At 42.0% G+C, this 23395-nt stretch overlaps 1 protein-coding gene and 1 long non-coding RNA gene across 9 annotated transcripts; one reads left to right on the top strand and one right to left on the bottom strand.

Annotated features, from left to right (window-relative positions):
- The first annotated feature begins 1524 nt into the window (after positions 1–1524).
- LOC127924436 (uncharacterized) lies at positions 1525–3485 on the top strand. Of its 8 annotated transcripts, none has more exons than XR_008117909.1 (3): positions 1525–2455; positions 2531–2780; positions 2956–3485. It is a non-coding gene; the product is annotated as an uncharacterized LOC127924436 (long non-coding RNA). The 8 variants fall into 8 exon arrangements; XR_008117908.1 differs by having other exon boundaries at positions 1525–2480; XR_008117910.1 differs by having other exon boundaries at positions 2581–2780; positions 2956–3484.
- A 729-nt stretch (positions 3486–4214) lies between these two features.
- On the bottom strand, positions 4215–23079 carry LOC127924435 (mast/stem cell growth factor receptor kita-like). Its single transcript, XM_052509166.1, has 5 exons — positions 23076–23079; positions 12165–12304; positions 11621–11789; positions 10644–10833; positions 4215–4287 (listed from the first exon to the last, which is right to left on the bottom strand). The coding sequence occupies exons 1-5, from the start codon at positions 23077–23079 to the stop codon at positions 4215–4217; spliced, it is 576 nt and encodes a 191-aa protein (XP_052365126.1).
- Between the last annotated feature and the right edge of the window lie 316 nt (positions 23080–23395).

Raw genomic sequence — 23395 nt, 5'->3', positions numbered from 1 at the left:
CTAGCTTCAACTCTTCCTTTTTAAAAATGGAGGGAACGACTGCTAGCTTCAACTCTTCCTTTTTTAAAAATGGAGGGAACGACTGCTAAATGGAGGGAACAACTGCTAGCTTCAACTCTTCCTTTTTAAAAATGGAGGGAACGACTGCTAGCTTCAACTCTTCCTTTTTAAATGGAGGGAACGACTGCTAGCTTCAACTCTTCCTTTTTAAATGGAGGGAACGACTGCTAGCTTCAACTCTTCCTTTTTAAATGGAGGGAACGACTGCTAGCTTCAACTCTTCTTTTTTTTAAATGGAGGGAACAACTGCTAGCTTCAACTCTTCCTTTTTAAAAATGGAGGGAACGACTGCTAGCTTCAACTCTTCCTTTTTAAATGGAGGGAACGACTGCTAGCTTCAACTCTTCCTTTTTAAATGGAGGGAACGACTGCTAGCTTCAACTCTTCCTTTTTAAATGGAGGGAACGACTGCTAGCTTCAACTCTTCCTTTTTAAAAATGGAGGGAACGACTGCTAGCTTCAACTCTTTTTTAAATGGAGGAACAACTGCATTTTCCAAGAAGCATCTGTTAGTCATTCCAGTTAGGTTGGTGAGGGTTTTACCCTGAAATACACATCTGCACCGTATATTAAGAAAAGTTAAAAGGGTAGTTTTCTGTGGTAGGAAAACCCCCCTGCATTGTTCCAATACGCAAAAGCACTTTCAGTCAATAAGCTTTCAATTTTATCCAGCCAGTTTTCAACTGAAGTCAATGGGCAGATTGATTATTTTTTTAAGTCAACATAAATATTTCACATGAATTTCACGTAAAAACAACAATTAGTAAAACATTGTGTTTAGACGGGGGGCTGACACAGCAGGGTAGGAACACACACCTTACACACACACACACCATACACACTTACACACACACCTTCAGCCTCTCTCAAGTCATTGGTGAAGGACAATCAGCCTCCATCTATACACAATGTTTGACTAAATGTTTTTGTTTGACATGAAATTTTTCTTTAAAAAAACAAAAAAGTTTTGAAAATCAATCTGTCCATTGACTTCAGTTAACTAGCTAACTGGCTAAATCTGGCACACAAACTGCAATGTTGATTGATGTTCAAATGAAATGTAGTTTGTGCTACAAGGGTAGGCAACCCTGGTGGGTTGGATTTAGCCAATCACAGGGCTAAGATATATTTTATTAGTCCCTGTTATAGTCCAGGAATGGGTAGGCAACCCTGGTGGGTTGGATTTAGCCAATCACAGGGCTAAGATATATTTTATTAGTCCCTGTTATAGTCCAGGAATGGGTAGGCAACCCTGGTGGGTTGGATTTAGCCAATCACAGGGCTAAGATATATTTTATTAGTCCCTGTTATAGTCCAGGAACAGGGTTACCTTCCCCTGGTGGGTTGGATTTAGCCAATCACAGGGCTAAGATATATTTTATTAGTCCCTGTTATAGTCCAGGAATGGGTAGGCAACCCTGGTGGGTTGGATTTAGCCAATCACAGGGCTAAGATATATTTTATTAGTCCCTGTTATAGTCCAGGAATGGGTAGGCAACCCTGGTGGGTTGGATTTAGCCAATCACAGGGCTAAGATATATTTTATTAGTCCCTGTTATAGTCCAGGAACAGGGTTACCTTCCCCTGGTGGGTTGGATTTAGCCAATCACAGGGCTAAGATATATTTTATTAGTCCCTGTTATAGTCCAGGAACAGGGTTACCTTCCCCTGGTGGGTTGGATTTAGCCAATCACAGGGCTAAGATATATTTTATTAGTCCCTGTTATAGTCCAGGAACAGGGTTACCTTCCCCTGGTGGGTTGGATTTAGCCAATCACAGGGCTAAGATATATTTTATTAGTCCCTGTTATAGTCCAGGAATGGGTAGGCAACCCTGGTGGGTTGGATTTAGCCAATCACAGGGCTAAGATATATTTTATTAGTCCCTGTTATAGTCCAGGAACAGGGTTACCTTCCCCTGGTGGGTTGGATTTAGCCAATCACAGGGCTAAGATATATTTTATTAGTCCCTGTTATAGTCCAGGAACAGGGTTACCTTCCCCTCTTATATGTACAGAAGAGAATGTGAGGTATAAAAATAATATATAAAATAATACCAGTTTTATTTTTTATATTTTTCATCCTGTAAATAAAAATCCTTTATTTTAATTCTTTACGATACTATTGTCCTGTGACACCAAAAGTCTGAATGTGATTTAATAGTGGGCAGGTAGTCTGGTGGTTAGAGGAGGGAGGTAGCCTAGTGGTTAGAGGAGGCAGGTAGCCTAGTGGTTAGAGGAGGCAGGTAGCCTAGTGGTTAGAGGAGGCAGGTAGCCTAGTGGTTAGAGGAGGCAGGTAGCCTAGTGGTTAGAGGAGGCAGGTAGCCTAGTGGTTAGAGGAGGCAGGTAGCCTAGTGGTTAGAGGAGGCAGGTAGCCTAGTGGTTAGAGGAGGCAGGTAGTCTAGTGGTTAGAGGAGGCAGGTAGTCTAGTGGTTAGAGGAGGCGGGTAGCCTGGTGGTTAGAGGAGACAGGTAGCCTGGTGGTTAGAGGAGGCAGGTAGCCTAGTGGTTAGAGGAGGCAGGTAGTCTAGTGGTTAGAGGAGGCGGGTAGCCTGGTGGTTAGAGGAGGCAGGTAGCCTAGTGGTTAGAGGAGGCGGGTAGTCTAGTGGTTTGAGGAGGCGGGTAGTCTAGTGGTTTGAGGAGGTGGGTAGCCTGGTGGTTAGAGGAGACAGGTAGCCTGGTGGTTAGAGAAGGCAGGTAGCCTAGTGGTTTGAGGAGGTGGGTAGCCTGGTGGTTAGAGGAGACAGGTAGCCTGGTGGTTAGAGGAGGCAGGTAGCCTGGTGGTTAGAGGAGACAGGTAGCCTGGTGGTTAGAGGAGGCAGGTAGTCTAGTGGTTTGAGGAGGTGGGTAGCCTAGTGGTTAGAGGAGGCAGGTAGCCTAGTGGTTAGAGGAGGCAGGTAGCCTAGTGGTTAGAGCGTTGGACGAGAAATCGAAAGGTTGCAAAATCGAATCCCCGAGCTGACAAGGTAAAAACCTGTCATTCTGCCCCTGAACAAGGCAGTTAACCCACAGTTCCCAGGCCGTCATTGTAAATAAGAATTTGTTCTTAACTGACTCGCCTGGTTAAATAAAAAGGTACAAATAAATAAATATGAATGTCAACATGTTGTGATTTGTTTATTATAACATATAGAAATGTAGGATAAGGTTATGTAAAACACAAATGTAACTTGTTCTTGTGAAAGGATTAGCTACAATGTATTTATGGAGGGGGAAACGATTAGCTACAATGTATTTATGGAGGGGAAACGATTAGCTACAATGTATTTATGGAGGGGGAAACGATTAGCTACAATGTATTTATGGAGGGGGAAACGATTAGCTACAATGTATTTATGGAGGGGGAAACGATTAGCTACAATGTATTTATGGAGGGAGAAATGATTAGCTACAATGTATTTATGGAGGGGGAAACGATTAGCTACAATGTATTTATGGAGGGGGGAAACGATTAGCTACAATGTATTTATGGAGGGGGAAATGATTAGCTACAATGTATTTATGGAGGGGGAAACGATTAGCTACAATGTATTTATGGAGGGGAAAACGATTAGCTACAATGTATTTATGGAGGGAAAAGGATTAGCTACAATGTATTTATGGAGGGGGAAACGATTAGCTACAATGTATTTATGGAGGTGAAAGGATTAGCTACAATGTATTTATGGAGGGGAAAACGATTAGCTACAATGTATTTATGGAGGAAAAGGATTAGCTACAATGTATTTATGGAGGGGGAAACGATTAGCTACAATGTATTTATGGAGGGGAAAGGATTAGCTACAATGTATTTATGGAGGAAAACGATTAGCTACAATGTATTTATGGAGGGGAAAACGATTAGCTACAATGTATTTATGGAGGTGAAACTATTAGCTACAATGTATTTATGGAGGGAAAACGATTAGCTACAATGTATTTATGGAGGGGAAAACGATTAGCTACAATGTATTTATGGAGGGGAAACGATTAGCTACAATGTATTTATGGAGGGAAAACGATTAGCTACAATGTATTTATGGAGGGGGAAACGATTAGCTACAATGTATTTATGGAGGGGGAAACGATTAGCTACAATGTATTTATGGAGGGGGAAACGATTAGCTACAATGTATTTATGGAGGGAAAACGATTCGCTTCAGTTGCTTGCTACGCCTCAGTCCTCTTGCCATTGTCTTACGACGGCCGTCTGCAACTGGCAACGCATTGTCGCATCAGAACGACGCCACCTGTTGGAAGACAATGGCCCTCAAACACCTAGTGGTTCAGCCCTCAAACACCTAGTGGTTCAGCCCCTAGTGGTTCAGCCCTCAAACACCTAGTTGTTCAGCCCCTAGTGGTTCAGCCCTCAAACACCTAGTGGTTCAGCCCCTAGTGGTTCAGCCCTCAAACACCTAGTGGTTCAGCCCCTAGTGGTTCAGCCCTCAAACACCTAGTGGTTCAGCCCTCAAACACCTAGTGGTTCAGCCCCTAGTGGTTCAGCCCTCAAACACCTAGTGGTTCAGCCCCTAGTGGTTCAGCCCTCAAACACCTAGTGGTTCAGCCCCTAGTGGTTCAGCCCTCAAACACCTAGTGGTTCAGCCCCTAGTGGTTCAGCCCTCAAACACCTAGTGGTTCAGCCCCTAGTGGTTCAGCCCCTAGTTGTTCAGCTCTCAAACACCTAGTGGTTCAGCCCCTAGTGGTTCAGCCCCTAGTGGTTCAGCCCTCAAACACCTAGTGGTTCAGCCCCTAGTTGTTCAGCCCTCAAACACCTCGTGGTTCAGCCCCTAGTGGTTCAGCCCTCAAACACCTAGTGGTTCAGCCCCTAGTGGTTCAGCCCCTAGTGGTTCAGCCCTCAAACACCTAGTGGTTCAGCCCCCACTCATTTCACCCTTGCAAGAGAAACCAGACGTGATCATTCAGAAATGAAAAGGTGGTCACTGTGAATCTCTTAGTGTTTTGAACATCTCTGTTTTTAACTTTTGATGATGTTGCAGGGTAGAACTTTTATCTTTTTTTTCTATAAAACATAGAAATCTGCCATTTTCACAGACTGGTCAATAGAAACAGCATACAGTATGTAGATACTGGTATTACGCTGGAACAGACTGGTCAATATAAACAGCATACAGTATGTAGATACTGGTATTACGCTGGAACAGACTGGTCACTATAAACAGTATGTAGATACTGGTATTATGCTGGAACAGACTGGTCAATATAAACAGCATACAGTATGTAGATACTGGTATTACGCTGGAACAGACTGGTCACTATAAACAGTATGTAGATACTGGTATTATACTGGAACAGACTGGTCAATAGAAACAGTATGTAGATACTGGTATTATACTGGAACAGACTGGTCAATAGAAACAGCATACAGTATGTAGATACTGGTATTATGCTGGAACAGACTGGTCAATAGAAACAGCATACAGTATGTAGATACTGGTATTATACTGGAACAGACTGGTCAATAGAAACAGCATACAGTATGTAGATACTGGTATTATACTGGAACAGACTGGTCAATAGAAACAGTATGTAGATACTGGTATTACGCTGGAACAGACTGGTCAATAGAAACAGCATACAGTATGTAGATACTGGTATTATACTGGAACAGACTGGTCAATAGAAACAGCATACAGTATGTAGATACTGGTATTATGCTGGAACAGACTGGTCAATAGAAACAGTATACAGTATGTAGATACTGGTATTATACTGGAACAGACTGGTCACTATAAACAGCATACAGTATGTAGATACTGGTATTATGCTGGAACAGACTGGTCAATATAAACAGTATGTAGATACTGGTATTATACTGGAACAGACTGGTCAATAGAAACAGTATGTAGATACTGGTATTATACTGGAACAGACTGGTCACTATAAACAGCATACAGTATGTAGATACTGGTATTATACTGGAACAGACTGGTCAATATAAACAGTATGTAGATACTGGTATTATACTGGAACAGACTGGTCACTATAAACAGCATACAGTATGTAGATACTGGTATTATACTGGAACAGACTGGTCAATAGAAACAGTATGTAAATACTGGTATTATACTGGAACAGACTGGTCAATAGAAACAGTATGTAGATACTGGTATTATACTGGAACAGACTGGTCAATAGAAACAGTATGTAGATACTGGTATTATGCTGGAACAGACTGGTCACTATAAACAGCATACAGTATGTAGATACTGGTATTATACTGGAACAGACTGGTCAATATAAACAGCATACAGTATGTAGATACTGGTATTATACTGGAACAGACTGGTCAATAGAAACAGTATGTAAATACTGGTATTATACTGGAACAGACTGGTCAATAGAAACAGTATGTAGATACTGGTATTATGCTGGAACAGACTGGTCACTATAAACAGCATACAGTATGTAGATACTGGTATTATACTGGAACAGACTGGTCACTATAAACAGCATACAGTATGTAGATACTGGTATTATACTGGAACAGACTGGTCAATATAAACAGCATACAGTATGTAGATACTGGTATTATACTGGAACAGACTGGTCAATATAAACAGTATGTAGATACTGGTATTATACTGGAACAGACTGGTCAATAGAAACAGTATGTAGATACTGGTATTATACTGGAACAGACTGGTCAATAGAAACAGTATGTAGATACTGATATTACGCTGGAACAGACTGGTCAATAGAAACAGTATGTAGATACTGGTATTATACTGGAACAGACTGGTCACTATAAACAGTATGTAGATACTGGTATTATACAGGAACAGACTGGTCAATAGAAACAGTATGTAGATACTGGTATTATACTGGAACAGACTGGTCAATAGAAACAGTATGTAGATACTGGTATTATACTGGAACAGACTGGTCAATAGAAACAGTATGTAGATACTGGTATTATACTGGAACAGACTGGTCAATATAAACAGTATGTGGAACAGACTGGTCAATATAAACAGCATACAGTATGTAGATACTGGTATTATACTGGAACAGACTGGTCACTATAAACAGTATGTAGATACTGGTATTATACTGGAACAGACTGGTCACTATAAACAGTATGTAGATACTGGTATTATACTGGAACAGACTGGTCAATAGAAACAGTATGTAGATACTGGTATTATACTGGAACAGACTGGTCAATAGAAACAGCATACAGTATGTAGATACTGGTATTATACTGGAACAGACTGGTCAATAGAAACAGTATGTAGATACTGGTATTATACTGGAACAGACTGGTCAATAGAAACAGCATACAGTATGTAGATACTGGTATTATACTGGAACAGACTGGTCAATAGAAACAGTATGTAGATACTGGTATTATACTGGAACAGACTGGTCAATAGAAACAGTATGTAGATACTGGTATTATACTGGAACAGACTGGTCAATATAAACAGCATACAGTATGTAGATACTGGTATTATACTGGAACAGACTGGTCAATAGAAACAGTATGTAGATACTGGTATTATACTGGAACAGACTGGTCACTATAAACAGTATGTAGATACTGGTATTATACTGGAACAGACTGGTCACTATAAACAGTATGTAGATACTGGTATTATACTGGAACAGACTGGTCACTATAAACAGTATGTAGATACTGGAACAGACTGGTCAATATAAACAGCATACAGTATGTAGATACTGGTATTATACTGGAACAGACTGGTCACTATAAACAGTATGTAGATACTGGTATTATACTGGAACAGACTGGTCACTATAAACAGTATGTAGATACTGGTATTATACTGGAACAGACTGGTCAGTATGTAGATATGGTCAAAGAAACAGTATGTAGATACTGGTATTATACTGGAACAGACTGGTCACTATAAACAGTATGTAGATACTGGTATTATGCTGGAACAGACTGGTCAATATAAACAGCATACAGTATGTAGATACTGGTATTATACTGGAACAGACTGGTCACTATAAACAGTATGTAGATACTGGTATTATACTGGAACAGACTGGTCAATATAAACAGTATGTAGATACTGGTCATGTAGAAACAGTATGTAGATACTGGTATTATACTGGAACAGACTGGTCACTATAAACAGTATGTAGATACTGGTCAATAGAAACAGTATGTAGATACTGGTATTATACTGGAACAGACTGGTCAATAGAAACAGTATGTAGATACTGGTATTATACTGGAACAGACTGGTCAATAGAAACAGCGTACAGTATGTAGATACTGGTATTATACTGGAACAGACTGGTCACTATAAACAGTATGTAGATACTGGTATTATACTGGAACAGACTGGTCAATATAAACAGTATGTAGATACTGGTATTATACTGGAACAGACTGGTCAATATAAACAGCATACAGTATGTAGATACTGGTATTATACTGGAACAGACTGGTCAATATAAACAGTATGTAGATACTGGTATTATACTGGAACAGACTGGTCAATATAAACAGTATGTAGATACTGGTATTATACTGGAACAGACTGGTCAATATAAACAGCATACAGTATGTAGATACTGGTATTATACTGGAACAGACTGGTCAATAGAAACAGTATGTAGATACTGGTATTATACTGGAACAGACTGGTCACTATAAACAGTATGTAGATACTGGTATTATACTGGAACAGACTGGTCAATATAAACAGTATGTAGATACTGGTATTATACTGGAACAGACTGGTCAATAGAAACAGTATGTAGATACTGGTATTATACTGGAACAGACTGGTCAATAGAAACAGCATACAGTATGTAGATACTGGTATTATACTGGAACAGACTGGTCAATATAAACAGTATGTAGATACTGGTATTATACTGGAACAGACTGGTCACTATAAACAGTATGTAGATACTGGTATTATACTGGAACAGACTGGTCATAGAAACAGTATGTAGATACTGGTATTATACTGGAACAGACTGGTCAATAGAAACAGTATGTAGATACTGGTATTATACTGGAACAGACTGGTCAATAGAAACAGCATACAGTATGTAGATACTGGTATTATACTGGAACAGACTGGTCACTATAAACAGTATGTAGATACTGGTATTATACTGGAACAGACTGGTCACTATAAACAGTATGTAGATACTGGTATTATACTGGAACAGACTGGTCAATAGAAACAGTATGTAGATACTGGTATTATACTGGAACAGACTGGTCAATATAAACAGTATGTAGATACTGGTATTATACTGGAACAGACTGGTCAATAGAAACAGTATGTAGATACTGGTATTATACTGGAACAGACTGGTCAATAGAAACAGTATGTAGATACTGGTATTATACTGGAACAGACTGGTCAATATAAACAGCATTGGATGGATGTCAGACGTTTGGAAAGGTCCCTGGGACGTCGATATATGCCTTCCTCTCCACTTACCATAAGCACTGGCACAAACTCAAGACGCTCGGAGACGAAGCGTGGTCAGACCAAGCTTGCTCCTTTAGACCCCTGGACCACGGCAGTTCACAACGCTCCAACAAGCCGGGAGAATACTTGATGGAAGCTTATTTTTGTTTTAAACCATAGCCCTGACCTTAACCACTCAGAATGAATACCTTCCCCCAAACCATAGCCCTGACCTTAACCACTCAGAATGAATACCTTCCCCCAAACCATAGCCCTGACCTTAACCACTCAGAATGAATACCTAAACTAACCCTTTTGTTTTAACCCTGTAACCACGTAGAATTAACCCTGTAACCACGCGGAATTAACCCTGTAACCACGCGGAATTAACCCTGTAACCACGCGGGATTAACCCTGTAACCACGCGGAATTAACCCTGTAACCACGCGGAATTAACCCTGTAACCACGCGGAATTAACCCTGTAACCACGCGGAATTAACCCTGTAACCACGCGGAATTAACCCTGTAACCACGCGGAATTAACCCTGTAACCACGCGGAATTAACCCTGTAACCACGCGGAATTAACCCTGTAACCATGCGGAATTACATCCGGAATTAACCCTGTAACCACGCGAATTAACCCTGTAACCACGCGGAATTAACCCTGTAACCACGCATTAACCCTGTAACCATGCGGAATTAACCCTGTAACCATCCGGAATTAACCCTGTAACCACGTGGAATTAACCCTGTAACTTGCGGAATTAACCCTGTAACCATGCGGAATTAACCCTGTAACTATGCAGAATTATCCCTGTAACCATCCAGAATTATCCCTGTAAACAGGGATCGACTGGATATAATGAGATAATGAACATGATGTTGGCTGGAGATAATAAGATAATGAATATGAGTTTGAAAAGTGGAGTGGCTCTTTAAGAGATATTTGCTGTATTTAAATACCGTTTAATGTAACGCTGAAATAGATTTAATCTAATTAACGTATAGTTCTGTTAGTATACCCCAAAAAGTTGTTCATCATATTTTTCTAAAGTTAAATTATTATCATTGTCTGCACTTTAATTATTAAAATAAAATGATTGAATGAGATATTACACTGTGACCCGTCACACTGATGTCCCATGTGACTAGAGCGTGTATCTGTCTGTGGAGAGTACCTGTATCGGTGTCGTTGGGCAGTGATGACGTGCTCCGTGGTGTTGTGGAGGGTCTTGCCGTTGTAAGCCCAGGACAGAGTGCCTGGTCTGGGGTAAGACTCAAACTCTACCCTGAGGCTTAGGCTCTCCCCTTCTCTGACAGCAGACTGGCTAGGCCGGGAGTCACCCAGCATACTGATGAAGCCTCGCTCTGGAGGGGAACACACACAGGGTGAGGCTCTCCCTCTCTCTGACAGGGTTAGACTCTCCCTCTCTCTGACAGGGTTAGACAGGGTGACTCTCCCTCTCTCTGACAGGGTTAGACTCTCCCTCTCTCTGACAGGGTTAGACTCTCCCTCTCTCTGACAGGGTTAGACTCTCCCTCTCTCTGACAGGGTTAGACTCTCCCTCTCTCTGACAGGGTTAGACTCTCCCTCTCTCTGACAGGCTGAGACAGGGTTAGACTCTCCCTCTCTCTGACAGGGTTAGACTCTCCCTCTCTCTGACAGGGTTAGACTCTCCCTCTCTCTGACAGGGTTAGACTCTCCCTCTCTCTGACAGGGTTAGACTCTCCCTCTCTCTGACAGACTGAGACAGGGTTAGACTCTCCCTCTCTCTGACAGGGTTAGACTCTCCCTCTCTCTGACAGACTGAGACAGGGTTAGACTCTCCCTCTCACTGACAGGGTTAGACTCTCCCTCTCTCTGACAGGGTTAGACTCTCCCTCTCTCTGACAGGGTTAGACTCTCCCTCTCTCTGACAGGGTTAGACTCTCCCTCTCTCTGACAGGCTGAGACAGGGTTAGACTCTCCCTCTCTCTGACAGGGTTAGACTCTCCCTCTCTCTGACAGGGTTAGACTATCATCAGTTACAGTGTTATAGAGGTTAACAAATTCCATCGTTGAGGTTCTGTCTTTGCGAGGCTCAAACACACACACACACACACACACACACGCACACACGCACACACACACACACGCACACGCACGCGCACTCACCACGGACATCCAGGTGCAGGGTATCGGCGGTGGCGCCCCTCTCGTTGTGGGCGTGGCATCGGTATGTCCCGGCGTCTGATTGGTTGACAGAGGTGATCCAGAGGGAGGTGGAGCGTTGGTAACCACGGGAACCAGCCAGGATGTGGGAGGTGTGGGCCTGGAAGGCACGCTGCAGACAGGGGTCAGAGTTCAGGGGTTCACTATACTGGACTCTCAGGTGGGTCATGGTTAGTGTAATGGTAGAAGTTACTACGTTGTGGCACTATATAAACGTCTATTACCTTTGATAAAGACGAGAGAGAGAGACAGAGAGAGAGACAGAGAGAGAGACAGAGAGAGAGAGAGAGACAGAGAGAGAGAGACAGACAGAGAGACAGAGAGAGAGACAGAGAGAGAGACAGAGAGAGAGAGACAGAGACAGAGAGAGAGACAGAGAGAGAGAGAGAGAGAGAGAGAGACAGAGAGAGAGGCAGAGACAGAGAGAGAGAGAGAGAGAGAGACAGAGAGAGAGAGAGAGAGAGAGTCAGTATGAAGCCAGTCTCACCGCTCCAACAGGGAAGTCCCACTTAATGCTGAAGTCAGGGTTGAGGTTGGAGGAGCTGCAGGTGATCTCAAACTGCTCTCCTCTCCTCAGGATCACCCTCTCTCTCTGGGACAGACTGATCACTGGAGGCTGCTCAGGCACTGGGTGGGCAGAGGAGAGGGAGGGGGGATATAAACATACAGTATGTCAGACAGGAACCTGTTTGGAGCTGGACCATGTTTAACTGTTAACATAGAGGTGGTTCATGTCTAACTGTTAACATAGAGTCACATAGAGGTGGTTCATGTCTAACTGTTAACATAGAGTCACATAGAGGTGGTTAATGTCTAACTGTTAACATAGAGTCACATAGAGGTGGTCCATGTCTAACTGTTAACATAGAGTCACATAGAGGTGGTTCATGTCTAACTGTTAACATAGAGTCACATAGAGGTGGTTCATGTCTAACTGTTAACATAGAGGTGTCATGTCAACTGTTAACATAGAGGTGGTTCATGTCTAACTGTTAACATAGAGTCACATAGAGGTGGTTCATGTCTAACTGTTAACATAGAGTCACATAGAGGTGGTCCATGTCTAACTGTTAACATAGAGTCACATAGAGGTGGTTCATGTCTAACTGTTAACAGAGTCACATAGTCTAACTGTTAACATAGAGGTGGTTCATGTCTAACTGTTAACATAGAGTCACATAGAGGTGGTCATGTCTAACTGTTAACATAGAGTCACATAGAGTGGTTCATCTGTGTTAAAATAGAGTCACATAGTATGTCTAACTGTTAACATAGAGATCTCTCTCTTCATGTCTAACTGTTAACATAGAGTCACATAGAGTGGTTCATGTCGAACTGTTAACATAGAGTCACATAGAGGTGGTTCATGTCTCACTGTTAACTTCACATAGAGGTGGTTCATGTCCCTGTTAACATAGAGTCACATAGAGGTCACCATGTTTAACTGTTAACATAGAGTCACATATACTGGTTCATGACTAACTGTTAACATGGCACCTAGAGGTGGTTCATGTCTAACTGTTAACATAGAGTCACATAGAGTAGGTTCATGTCTAACTGTTAACATAGAGGTGGTTCATTCCTGGCTGTTAACATAGATGGTTCATGAACTGTTACCATAGAGTCACTGGGGGTTCATGTCTAACTGTTAACATAGAGTCACATAGGAGGGTTCATGTCTAACTGTTAACATAGAGTCACATAGGTCATGTCTAACTGTTAACATAGGGTCACATAGGTTGGTCCATGCTAACTGTTAACATAGAGTCACATAGGTGGTCCATGTCTAACTGTTAACATAGATTCACATAGAACGGTGGTCTGGGGGTGTTAGGGAGAGGTGGTTCATGTCTAACTGTTAACAGGGGATGGGAACTGTTAACATAGAGAATTTGGGTTCATGTCTAACTGTTAACAGAAGAGATCACATAGATTTGGTTTATGCAAGACAACATAGAGACAGGGAGGTGGTTCATGGTCTAACTGTTACCATAGAGTCACATAGATGGTTCATGTCTAACTGTTAACATAGAGTCACATAGAGGTGGTTCATGTCTAACTGTTAACATAGAGTCACATAGAGGTGGTTCATGTCTAACTGTTAACATAGAGTCACATAGAGGTGGTCCATGTCTAACTGTTAACATAGAGGTGGTTCATGTCTAACTGTTAACATAGAGTCACATAGAGGTAGTTCATGTCTAACTGTTAACATAGAGTCACATAGAGGTGGTTCATGTCTAACTGTTAACAGAGGTGGTTCATGTCTAACTGTTAACATAGAGTCACATAGAGGTGGTTCATGTGAACTGTTAACATAGAGTCACAGAGGTGGACAGAACTGTTAACATAGAGACAGAGAGGTGGTTCAGAACTGTTAACATAGAGACATAGAGACGGTTCATGTCTAACTGTTAACATAGAGTCACAGAGAGACATGTCTAACTGTTAACATAGAGTCACATAGACATGTCTAACTGTTAGACATAGAGTCACAGAGATGACTGTTAACATAGAGACATAGAGACATGTTTAACTGTTAACAGAGAGTCACATAGAGACATGTCTAACTGAACAGAGTCACATAGAGGTGGTTCATGAACTGTTAACAGAGACAGAGGTGGTCCATGTTTAACTGTTACATAGAGTCACAGAGATGTCTAACTGTTAACAGAGAGTCACATAGAGGTGGTACATGTTTAACTGTTAACATAGAGTCACATAGAGGTGGTTCATGAGAACTGAACATAGTCACATAGAGGTGGTTCATGTCTAACTGTTAACAGAGAGACATAGACATGTTTAACTGTTAACATAGAGACATAGAGACAGTGGACAGTCTAACTGTTAACAGAGAGACATAGAGGTGGTTCATGTCTAACTGTTAACAGAGAGACAGAGAGACAGAGAACATAGAGACATAGACATGTCTAACTGTTAACATAGAGACAGAGAGATGTCTAACTGTTAACATAGAGACAGAACTGTTAACAGAGAGACATAGACATGTCTAACTGTTAACAGAGAGGTGGTTCATGTCAACTGTTAACATAGAGACATAGAGACATGTCTAACTGTTAACATAGAGACATAGAGGTGGTTCAGTTTAACTGTTAACATAGAGTCACATAGAGACAGGTTCATGTCTAACTGACAGAGAGACAGAGAACTGTTAACATAGAGGAACTGTTAGATAGAGTCACATAGACAGTCTAACAGAGAACATAGAGACAGAGAGGTGGTTCATGACTAACTGTTACCATAGAGTCACAGAGGTGGACATGTCTAACTGAACAGAGTCACATAGACAGGTCCATGTCAGAACATAGAGGTGGTTCATGTCTAACTGTTAACATAGAGTCACATAGAGGTGGTTCATGTCTAACTGTTAACATAGAGTCACATAGAGGTGGTTCATGTCTAACTGTTAACATAGAGTCACATAGAGGTGGTCCATGTTTAACTGTTAACATAGAGTCACATAGAGGTGGTTCATGTCTAACTGTTAACATAGAGTCACATAGAGGTGGTCCATGTCTAACTGTTAACATAGAGTCACATAGAGGTGGTCCATGTTTAACTGTTAACATAGAGTCACATAGAGGTGGTTCATGTCTAACTGTTAACATAGAGTCACATAGAGTCACATGTGGTTCATGTCAGACTGTTAACATAGACAAATGTTTAACTGTTAACATAGAGTCACATAGAGGTGGTTCATGTCTAACTGTTAACAGAGTCACATAGAGATGTCTAACTGTTAACATAGAGTGAGATGGTTCATGTTGTTAACATAGAGGTGGTTCATGTCTAACTGTTAACATAGAGTCACATAGAGGTTCATGTCTAACTGTTAACATAGAGGTGGTTCACTGTTAACATAGAGGTGGTCCATGTTTAACTGTTAACATAGAGTCACATAGAGGTGGTTCATGTCTAACTGTTAACATAGAGTCACATAGAGGTGGTCCATGTCTAACTGTTAACATAGAGTCACATAGAGGTGGTCCATGTCTAACTGTTAACATAGAGTCACATAGAGGTGGACCATGTCTAACTGTTAACATAGAGTCACATAGAGGTGGTTCATGTCTAACTGTTAACATAGAGCCACATAGAGGTGGTTCATGTCTAACTGTTAACATAGAGTCACATAGAGTGGTTCATGTCTAACTGTTAACATAGAGTCACATAGAGGTGGTTCATGTCTAACTGTTAACATAGAGTCACATAGAGTTATGTCTAACTGTTAACATAGAGTCACATAGACATGTCTAACTGTTAACATAGAGTCACATAACTGAATGGTTGGACATGTCTAACTGTTAACATAGAGTCACATAGAGGTTCATGGTTTAGAAACATAGAACATAGAGGTGGTCCATGTTTAACTGTTAACATAGAGTCACATAGAGGTGGTTCATGTCTAACTGTTAACATAGAGCCATGTTTAACTGTTAACATAGAGTCACATAGTGGTCCATGTCTAACTGTTAACATAGAGTCACATAGAGGTGGTCCATGTCTAACTGGTGTATGTTAACATAGAGTCACATAGAGGTGGTTCATGTCTAACTGTTAACATAGAGTCACATAGAGGTGGTTCATGTCTAACTGTTAACAGACTGGTTCATGTAACTGTTAACATAGAGTCACATAGGTGGTTCATGTCTAACTGTTAACATAGAGTCACAGAGGTGGTTCATGTTTAACTGTTAACATAGAGTCACATAGATGGTTCAGTCTGTTAACAGAGTCACATGGTGTATGTCTAACTGTTAACAGACTGGTGTAACAGTGGACAGTCATGGTTCAGTCACATCTAGAGTCACTGGTGTAACAGACTGGTGTTAACAGTGGTTCATGTCTAACTGTTAACATAGTCACATAGACATGGTCCATGTTTAACTGTTAACATAGAGTCACATAGAGGTGGTTCATGTCTAACTGTTAACATAGAGTCACATAGAGGTGGTCAGTCTGGTTAACAGTGGACAGTCATGGTTCAGTCTGTTAACTGTCCTAGAACAGACTGGTGGTCCATGTTTAACTGACTGGTGTGGTTCAACAACTGGACAGTCAGGGTTCAGTCTAGTTTAACACATGGTGTAACAGACTCACATAGAGGTGGTTCATGTCAACTGTGGACAGTCATGGTTCATGTCTAGACTGTTAACATAGAGTCACATAGAGGTGACCAGTCAACAGTCTAACATAGAGTCACATAGAGGTGGACATGGTTAACAGAGTCTGGTGTAACAGGTTCACAGTCATGGTGTTAGTTCAGTCACTAGACTGGTGGTCCATGTTTAGACTGTTAACATAGAGAGTCACATGGTTCATGTAACTGTGGACAGTCATGGGTTTCAGTCTAACTGTAACATAGACACATGAGTGGAACAGACTGGTGTAACATAGAGTCACATAGAGGTGGTTCATGTCTAACTGTTAACAGAGTCAGTCTAGACTGGTGTAACAGACTGGTGTAACAGTGGAACAGTCATGGTTCCAGTCTAACTAACAGACTGGTGTAACAGAACTGTTAACAGTGAGACATAGAGGTGGTCCATGTTTAGTGTTACAGTCATGGTGGTTCAGTCTAACTGGTGTAACAGACTGGTGTAACAGTGGACAGAGTCATAGAGTGTCTAGTTAACAGACACATGACAGTAACAGACTGTTAACAGAGTGACACATGTCAACTGTTACCATAGAGTCGGTTCAGTTACTGAGTCACAGACTGGTGTAACAGACTAGAGTCACATAGAGGTGGTTCAGTCTGAGTCACAGTCTAGACTGGTGTAACAGTGTTAACAGTCATGGTTCAGTCTAGTAACAGACTGGTGTAACAGACTGGTGTAACAGTGGAACAGTCATGGTTCAGTCTAGTAACAGACTGACAGGTTCATGTAACAGACTGGTGTAACAGTGGACAGTCAGGTCAGTCATGTCTAGTTAACATAGAGTCACATAGAACCATGTCTACTGGTGTAACAGTGGACAGTCATGGTTCAGTTCAGTCAGACTGTTAACATAGAGGTGTCACATGAGTGGTTCAGTCTAACTGTTAACATAGAGTCACTGAGTGTAACAGACATGAGTCACATAGAGGTGGTTCATGTCTAGTCATAGGGTTCAGTCTAGTTAACAGAGTCTGGTGTTCACAGACTGTTAACAGTAGAGTCACAGTCATGGTTCAGTCTAACTGTAACAGACTGGTGTAACAACTGTTAACAGAGACAGTCATGGTTCAGTCTAACTGTAACAGACACATGAGTGTGGTCCAGACTGGTGTAACAGTCACAGTCATGGTTCAGTCTAGTTAACAGACTGGTGTAACTGAACATGGTTACATAGACATGGTTCAGTCTAACTGTTAGACTGGTGTAACAGTGGACAGTCATGGTTCAGTCTAGTACTGTTAACAGACTGGTCACATAGAGGTGGTTCATGTCTAACTGTTAACAGACTAGGTGGTTCAGTCTAACTGTTAACAGAGGTGGTTCAGTGTCAACTGTTCAGAGTCACAGACTGGTGTAACAGTGGACAGTCATGGTTCAGTCTGTTAACAGACTGGTGTTCACAGACATGGTGTAACAGTGGATGTCAGTCATAGGTTCAGTCTAGTTAACAGAGTGGTCTAACTGTAACAGACTGTTAACATAGGTCACATAGTAACAGTGGAACAGTCAGAGTCACATAGGTTCCATGTCTAACTGGTGTAACAGTGGACATCATGGTTCAGTCTAGTTAACATAGAGTCTAGAGGTGGTCCATGTCTAACTGTTAACATAGACTGGTTCATGTCTAACTGTTAACATGGAGTCACAGAGGTGGTCCATGTAACAGACTGGTGTAACAGTTAACATAGAGTCACATAGAGGTGGTTCATGTCTAACTGTTAACATAGAGTCATAGAGGTGGTTAATGTCTAACTGTTAACATAGTGGTTCAGTCTAACTGTTAACAGAGTGTAACAGTCTGGTTAACATAGTGTCACATAGATGTCTAACTTAACATAGTAACAGACTGGTTCATGTAACTGTTAACATGAGTGACATAGAGTTGATCTGTGGCACAGTCATGGTATGCAAAAACAGTACTGCCTGGAATCTCTGGTGTTTCCCTCCCTACAGACTATCTCTCACCCTGTAACAGTGGACAGTCATGGTTCAGTCACCTAGCCTGTGTAACAGACTGGTGTAACAGGTGGCACCTGCCAGCTCTCAGTCGTAGTAACCCTCGTACTCCTTCCTGGTTGTAACAGACTGGTGTAACAGTGGACAGTCATGGTTCAGTCTAGAGGGTAAAGGTGTAAGTCACAGGTCTGTAACAGACTGGTGTAACAGGGTGGACCAGTCATGGTTCAGTCTAGTAACAGACTGGTGTAACAGACTGGTGTAACAGACTGGGGGTCTGGGGTGGGAGGGAGGACGAGGGGATGGTTCAGTCTAGGTAGGAACAAGAGATGGAGAGATTTGTAACAGACTGGGAAGGGAGGGACTGGTGTACATATGCTCACAGATACAGAGACAGTCAGAAAGGAGAGAGAGAGTCTAGACAGAGACAGTGAGACAGACAGACTGGTGTAACAGACAGGAGAGAGAACAGAGACAGTCAGAGAGAACAGAGACAGAGACAGAGACAGAGAGAAGAGAGAGACAGAGAGGCTGAGAACAGAGAGGTTTGATCTTCCAACAGGGAGAAGAGAGGACAGACGACTGGTGATGACAGAGGAGACAAAGAGACAGAACAGCTCAGACAGATCATTATCTACATAACAGAGTCATAGACAAACACACATTGACAAGGTGAATCAATTCACAATCAGATGGAGGAGTGCTCCTTGGTGTTGTTGCAGGCTTCAGTCCCATGGAATCCCTGGGCAGACTGCACCAACAAACACTCAGAAAAGTGTTTTCCCCTTCCAGCCGCCTGTCCCTCTCTCTGCCACCTCAACCCGGTCAAAACAGTGGACTGTTGGTGTTGTTGTCATGGCAGCGGAGTTCCAGAGCACCGCCTGGAACCACCAGGTGAGGTCCGCTGGGAAGATGATTGGACCATAGTTGAACACTGGTCACGCCCATATATGGTAACAGTCCACTAGGCTGTAATATGGAATAGGGTTCTAGCCAGCACTGTAACAACACTGGTGAAAAACAGACACTAGTGTACCACGGAAAGTATGTGTTAGGGTGCTAACAAAAACCTGGTCAAAAGGTAGCAGTCAGTAATAGAAATGGGAGTAGAATAGAAAAGAAAAATTTCATGTCACCCAAGGAGATTCTTTAGACAGTCATGGTTCAGTCTAGTAACAGACTGGTGTAACAGTGGACAGTCATGGTTTAGTCTACTAACAGACTGGTGTAACAGACTGGTGTAACAGACTGGTGTAACAGACTGGTGTAACAGTGGACAGTCATGGTTCAGTCAGTAACAGACTGGTGTAACAGTGGACAGTCATGGTTCAGTCTAGTAACAGACTGGTGTTTTAGACTGGTCTGAAGATTGTGGACAGTCATGGTTCAGTCTAGTAACAGACTGGTGTAACAGACTGGTGTAACAGTGGACAGTCATGGTTCAGTCTAGTAACAGACTGGTGTAACAAAACTGGTGTAACAGACTGGTGTAACAGTGGACAGTCATGGTTCAGTCTAGACTGGTGTAACAGTGGACAGTCATGGTTCAGTCTAGACTGGTGTAACAGTGGACAGTCATGGCTCAGTCTAGTAACAGACTGGTGTAACACAACAGTGGACAGTCATGGCTCAGTCTAGTAACAGACTGGTGTAACAGACTGGTGTAACAGTGGAAGTCATGGCTCAGTCTAGTAACAGACTGGTGTAACAGACTGGTGTAACAGTGGACAGTCATGGTTCAGTCTAGTAACAGACTGGTGTAACAGACTGGTGTAACAGACTGGTGTAACGGTGGACAGTCATGGTTCAGTCTAGACTGGTGTAACAGACTGGTGTAACAGACTGGTGTAACAGTGGACAGTCATTAATAGACATCAATCTGGCTGAAGGTTTGATTTTCCAACAGGGAGAATTAGGACCAACATCTGGTGTGACCTCATAAAACCCAAACAGCTCAACTCATCATTATCCATAACAGACAAATAAGGACATTGACAAGGTGAATCAATCAATCAGCCAATCAACCAGCCAATCAATCAGCAGGCTTCTAGAGGAGGAAAAACATCAACATTTGGGTCAGAAAAGTGTTTTTTCCCTTTGTGTCCCTATTGGTCCCGGTCAAAAGTAGTGCACTACATAGGGAATAGGGTGCCAACCCTGGTCAAAAGTAGTGTACTATATATGGAATAGGGTGCCAACTCTGGTCAAAAGTAGTGTACTATATATGGAATAGGGTGCCAACTCTGGTCAAAAGTAGTGTACTATATATGGAATAGGGTGCCAACCCTGGTCAAAAGTAGTGTACTATTATGGAATAGGGTGCCAACCCTGGTCAAAAGTAGTGTACTATATATGGAATAGGGTGCCAACTCTGGTCAAAAGTAGTGCACTAAATAAAGGAATAGTGTGCAAATGGGACAGAGCCTGTGTTTTTTAGTTCTGAAGATTGACACATGATTTGCAGACCTGGCAGAATCAATAGACTGTTGAGGAGAAAAAAACAACAACAACAACATTTGCATGAAGTTGTTTCGTTCCCTCCAGGTTCAGATTCACAGTTTGTCAGCGAAATATTCCCCCATGGGCCCTGGTAATTGTTGACTAAAATAGGGAATAGGTGCCAACCCTCGTCAAAGACCAAATATGGAATAGGGTTCCATTTGGGATGCAGCCATGGACTGACGTCCCTGGGGCATGGTCACATGAAGATCATGTTGGTGGAAAACCTGCCAGGCAAATCATGTGGATCTTCAGTAGTCTATGGTCTTTGTTCCAAATGGCACCAGTAGTGCAATACTTCTGACCAGAGTTGGCACCCTAATTCCATATTAGTGCACTGCTTCTGACCAGGGTTGGCACCAGTTACATATATAGTGCACTACCTTGAACAGAGCCCTATTCCCTATGTATGGCACTACTTTAGACCAGTACCCATAGGGGAATAGGATGCCGTTTTGGACACAAACGTTTGACGAGCAGAAACATGTCTAGGAAGGGAAGGGGGCCAGTTTAGGGACAATAAACACAATTATGAGAAATGTGACATGGTTATGGTCCTACAGACCAGATATAATAAGTGTTCATCATTAGCATGGGAGGGGATCAGTCTAGAGAAATGTGGAATTGTTGACATGGTTATGGTCCTACAGACCAGATATAATAAGTGTTCATCATTAGCATGGGAGGGGATCAGTTTAGAGAAATGTGGAATTGTTGACATGGTTATGGTCCTACAGACCAGATATAATAAGTGTTAATCATTAGCATGGGAGGGGATCAGTCTAGAGAAATGTGGAATTGTTGACATGGTTATGGTCCTACAGACCAGATATAATAAGTGTTCATCATTAGCATGGGAGGGGATCAGTCTAGAGAAATGTGGAATTGTTGACATGGTTATGGTCCTACAGACCAGATATAATAAGTGTTCATCATTAGCATGGGAGGGGATCAGTTTAGAGAAATGTGGAATTGTTGACATGGTTATGGTCCTACAGACCAGATATAATAAGTGTTCATCATTAGCATGGGAGGGGATCAGTTTAGAGAAATGTGGAATTGTTGATACCACTATGATCCTAAAGACCAGATATAAGGTTTAATTTAAATAAATAAAAATATAATCCTTTATTATAAGTTATAATCATTGAGGGGGATCAGTTCAGAGAAATGTGTTATTGTTTAAAAGGCTATGATCTTACTGTAAAACAGATATAGCATAATCATTATAACAGTTATCGTTATGCTTAGCCTAGCAACATCATAACCCATCACGAAGATGTATCGGCAGGTAGCCTAGCAACATCATAACCCATCACGAAGACGTATCGGCAGGTAGCCTAGCAACATCATAACCCATCACGAAGACGTATCGGCAGGTAGCCTAGCAACATCATAACCCATCACGAAGACGTATCGGCAGGTAGCCTAGCAACATCATAACCCATCACGAAGACGTATCGGCAGGTAGCCTAGCAACATCATAACCCATCACGAAGACGTATCGGCAGGTAGCCTAGCAACATCATAACCCATCACGAAGACGTATCGGCAGGTAGCCTAGCAACATCATAACCCAGCACGAAAACGTATCGTAGCCTCGGCAGGCAGGGCCTGTAACCGAAAGGTTGCTGGAAAATCCCTGATCTGACAAGGTAAACAAACATCTGTCAATAGCATCAGATATTGGAGAAGCCTAGTTTTAATTTTTTTATTTACCTTTTATTTAACTTGGCAAGTCAGTTAGAACAAATTCTTACCCATCACGACGACGAATCAGCAGGGTTAACTGGTCTAGGAACAGTCATTAACTGGTCTAGGAACAGTGGGTTAACTGGTCTGGGAACAGTGGGTTAACTGGTCACGAACAGTGGGTTAACTGGTCTAGGAACAGTGGGTTAACTGGTCTAGGAACAGTGGGTTAACTGGTCTAGGAACAGTCATTAACTGGTCTAGGAACAGTGGGTTAACTGGTCTAGCAACATGGGTTAACTGGTCTAGGAACAGTGGGTTAACTGGTCTAGGAACATTAACTGGTCAGGAACAGTAGGTTAACTGGTCTAGGAACAGTGGGTTAACT

The sequence above is a fragment of the Oncorhynchus keta genome, unplaced genomic scaffold, assembly GCF_023373465.1.
Source record: "Oncorhynchus keta strain PuntledgeMale-10-30-2019 unplaced genomic scaffold, Oket_V2 Un_contig_4052_pilon_pilon, whole genome shotgun sequence".
Classification (NCBI taxonomy): domain Eukaryota; kingdom Metazoa; phylum Chordata; class Actinopteri; order Salmoniformes; family Salmonidae; genus Oncorhynchus; species Oncorhynchus keta.
Note: the sequence above shows the minus strand (reverse complement) of the source record. Positions and strands in the feature narration are given on the sequence as shown.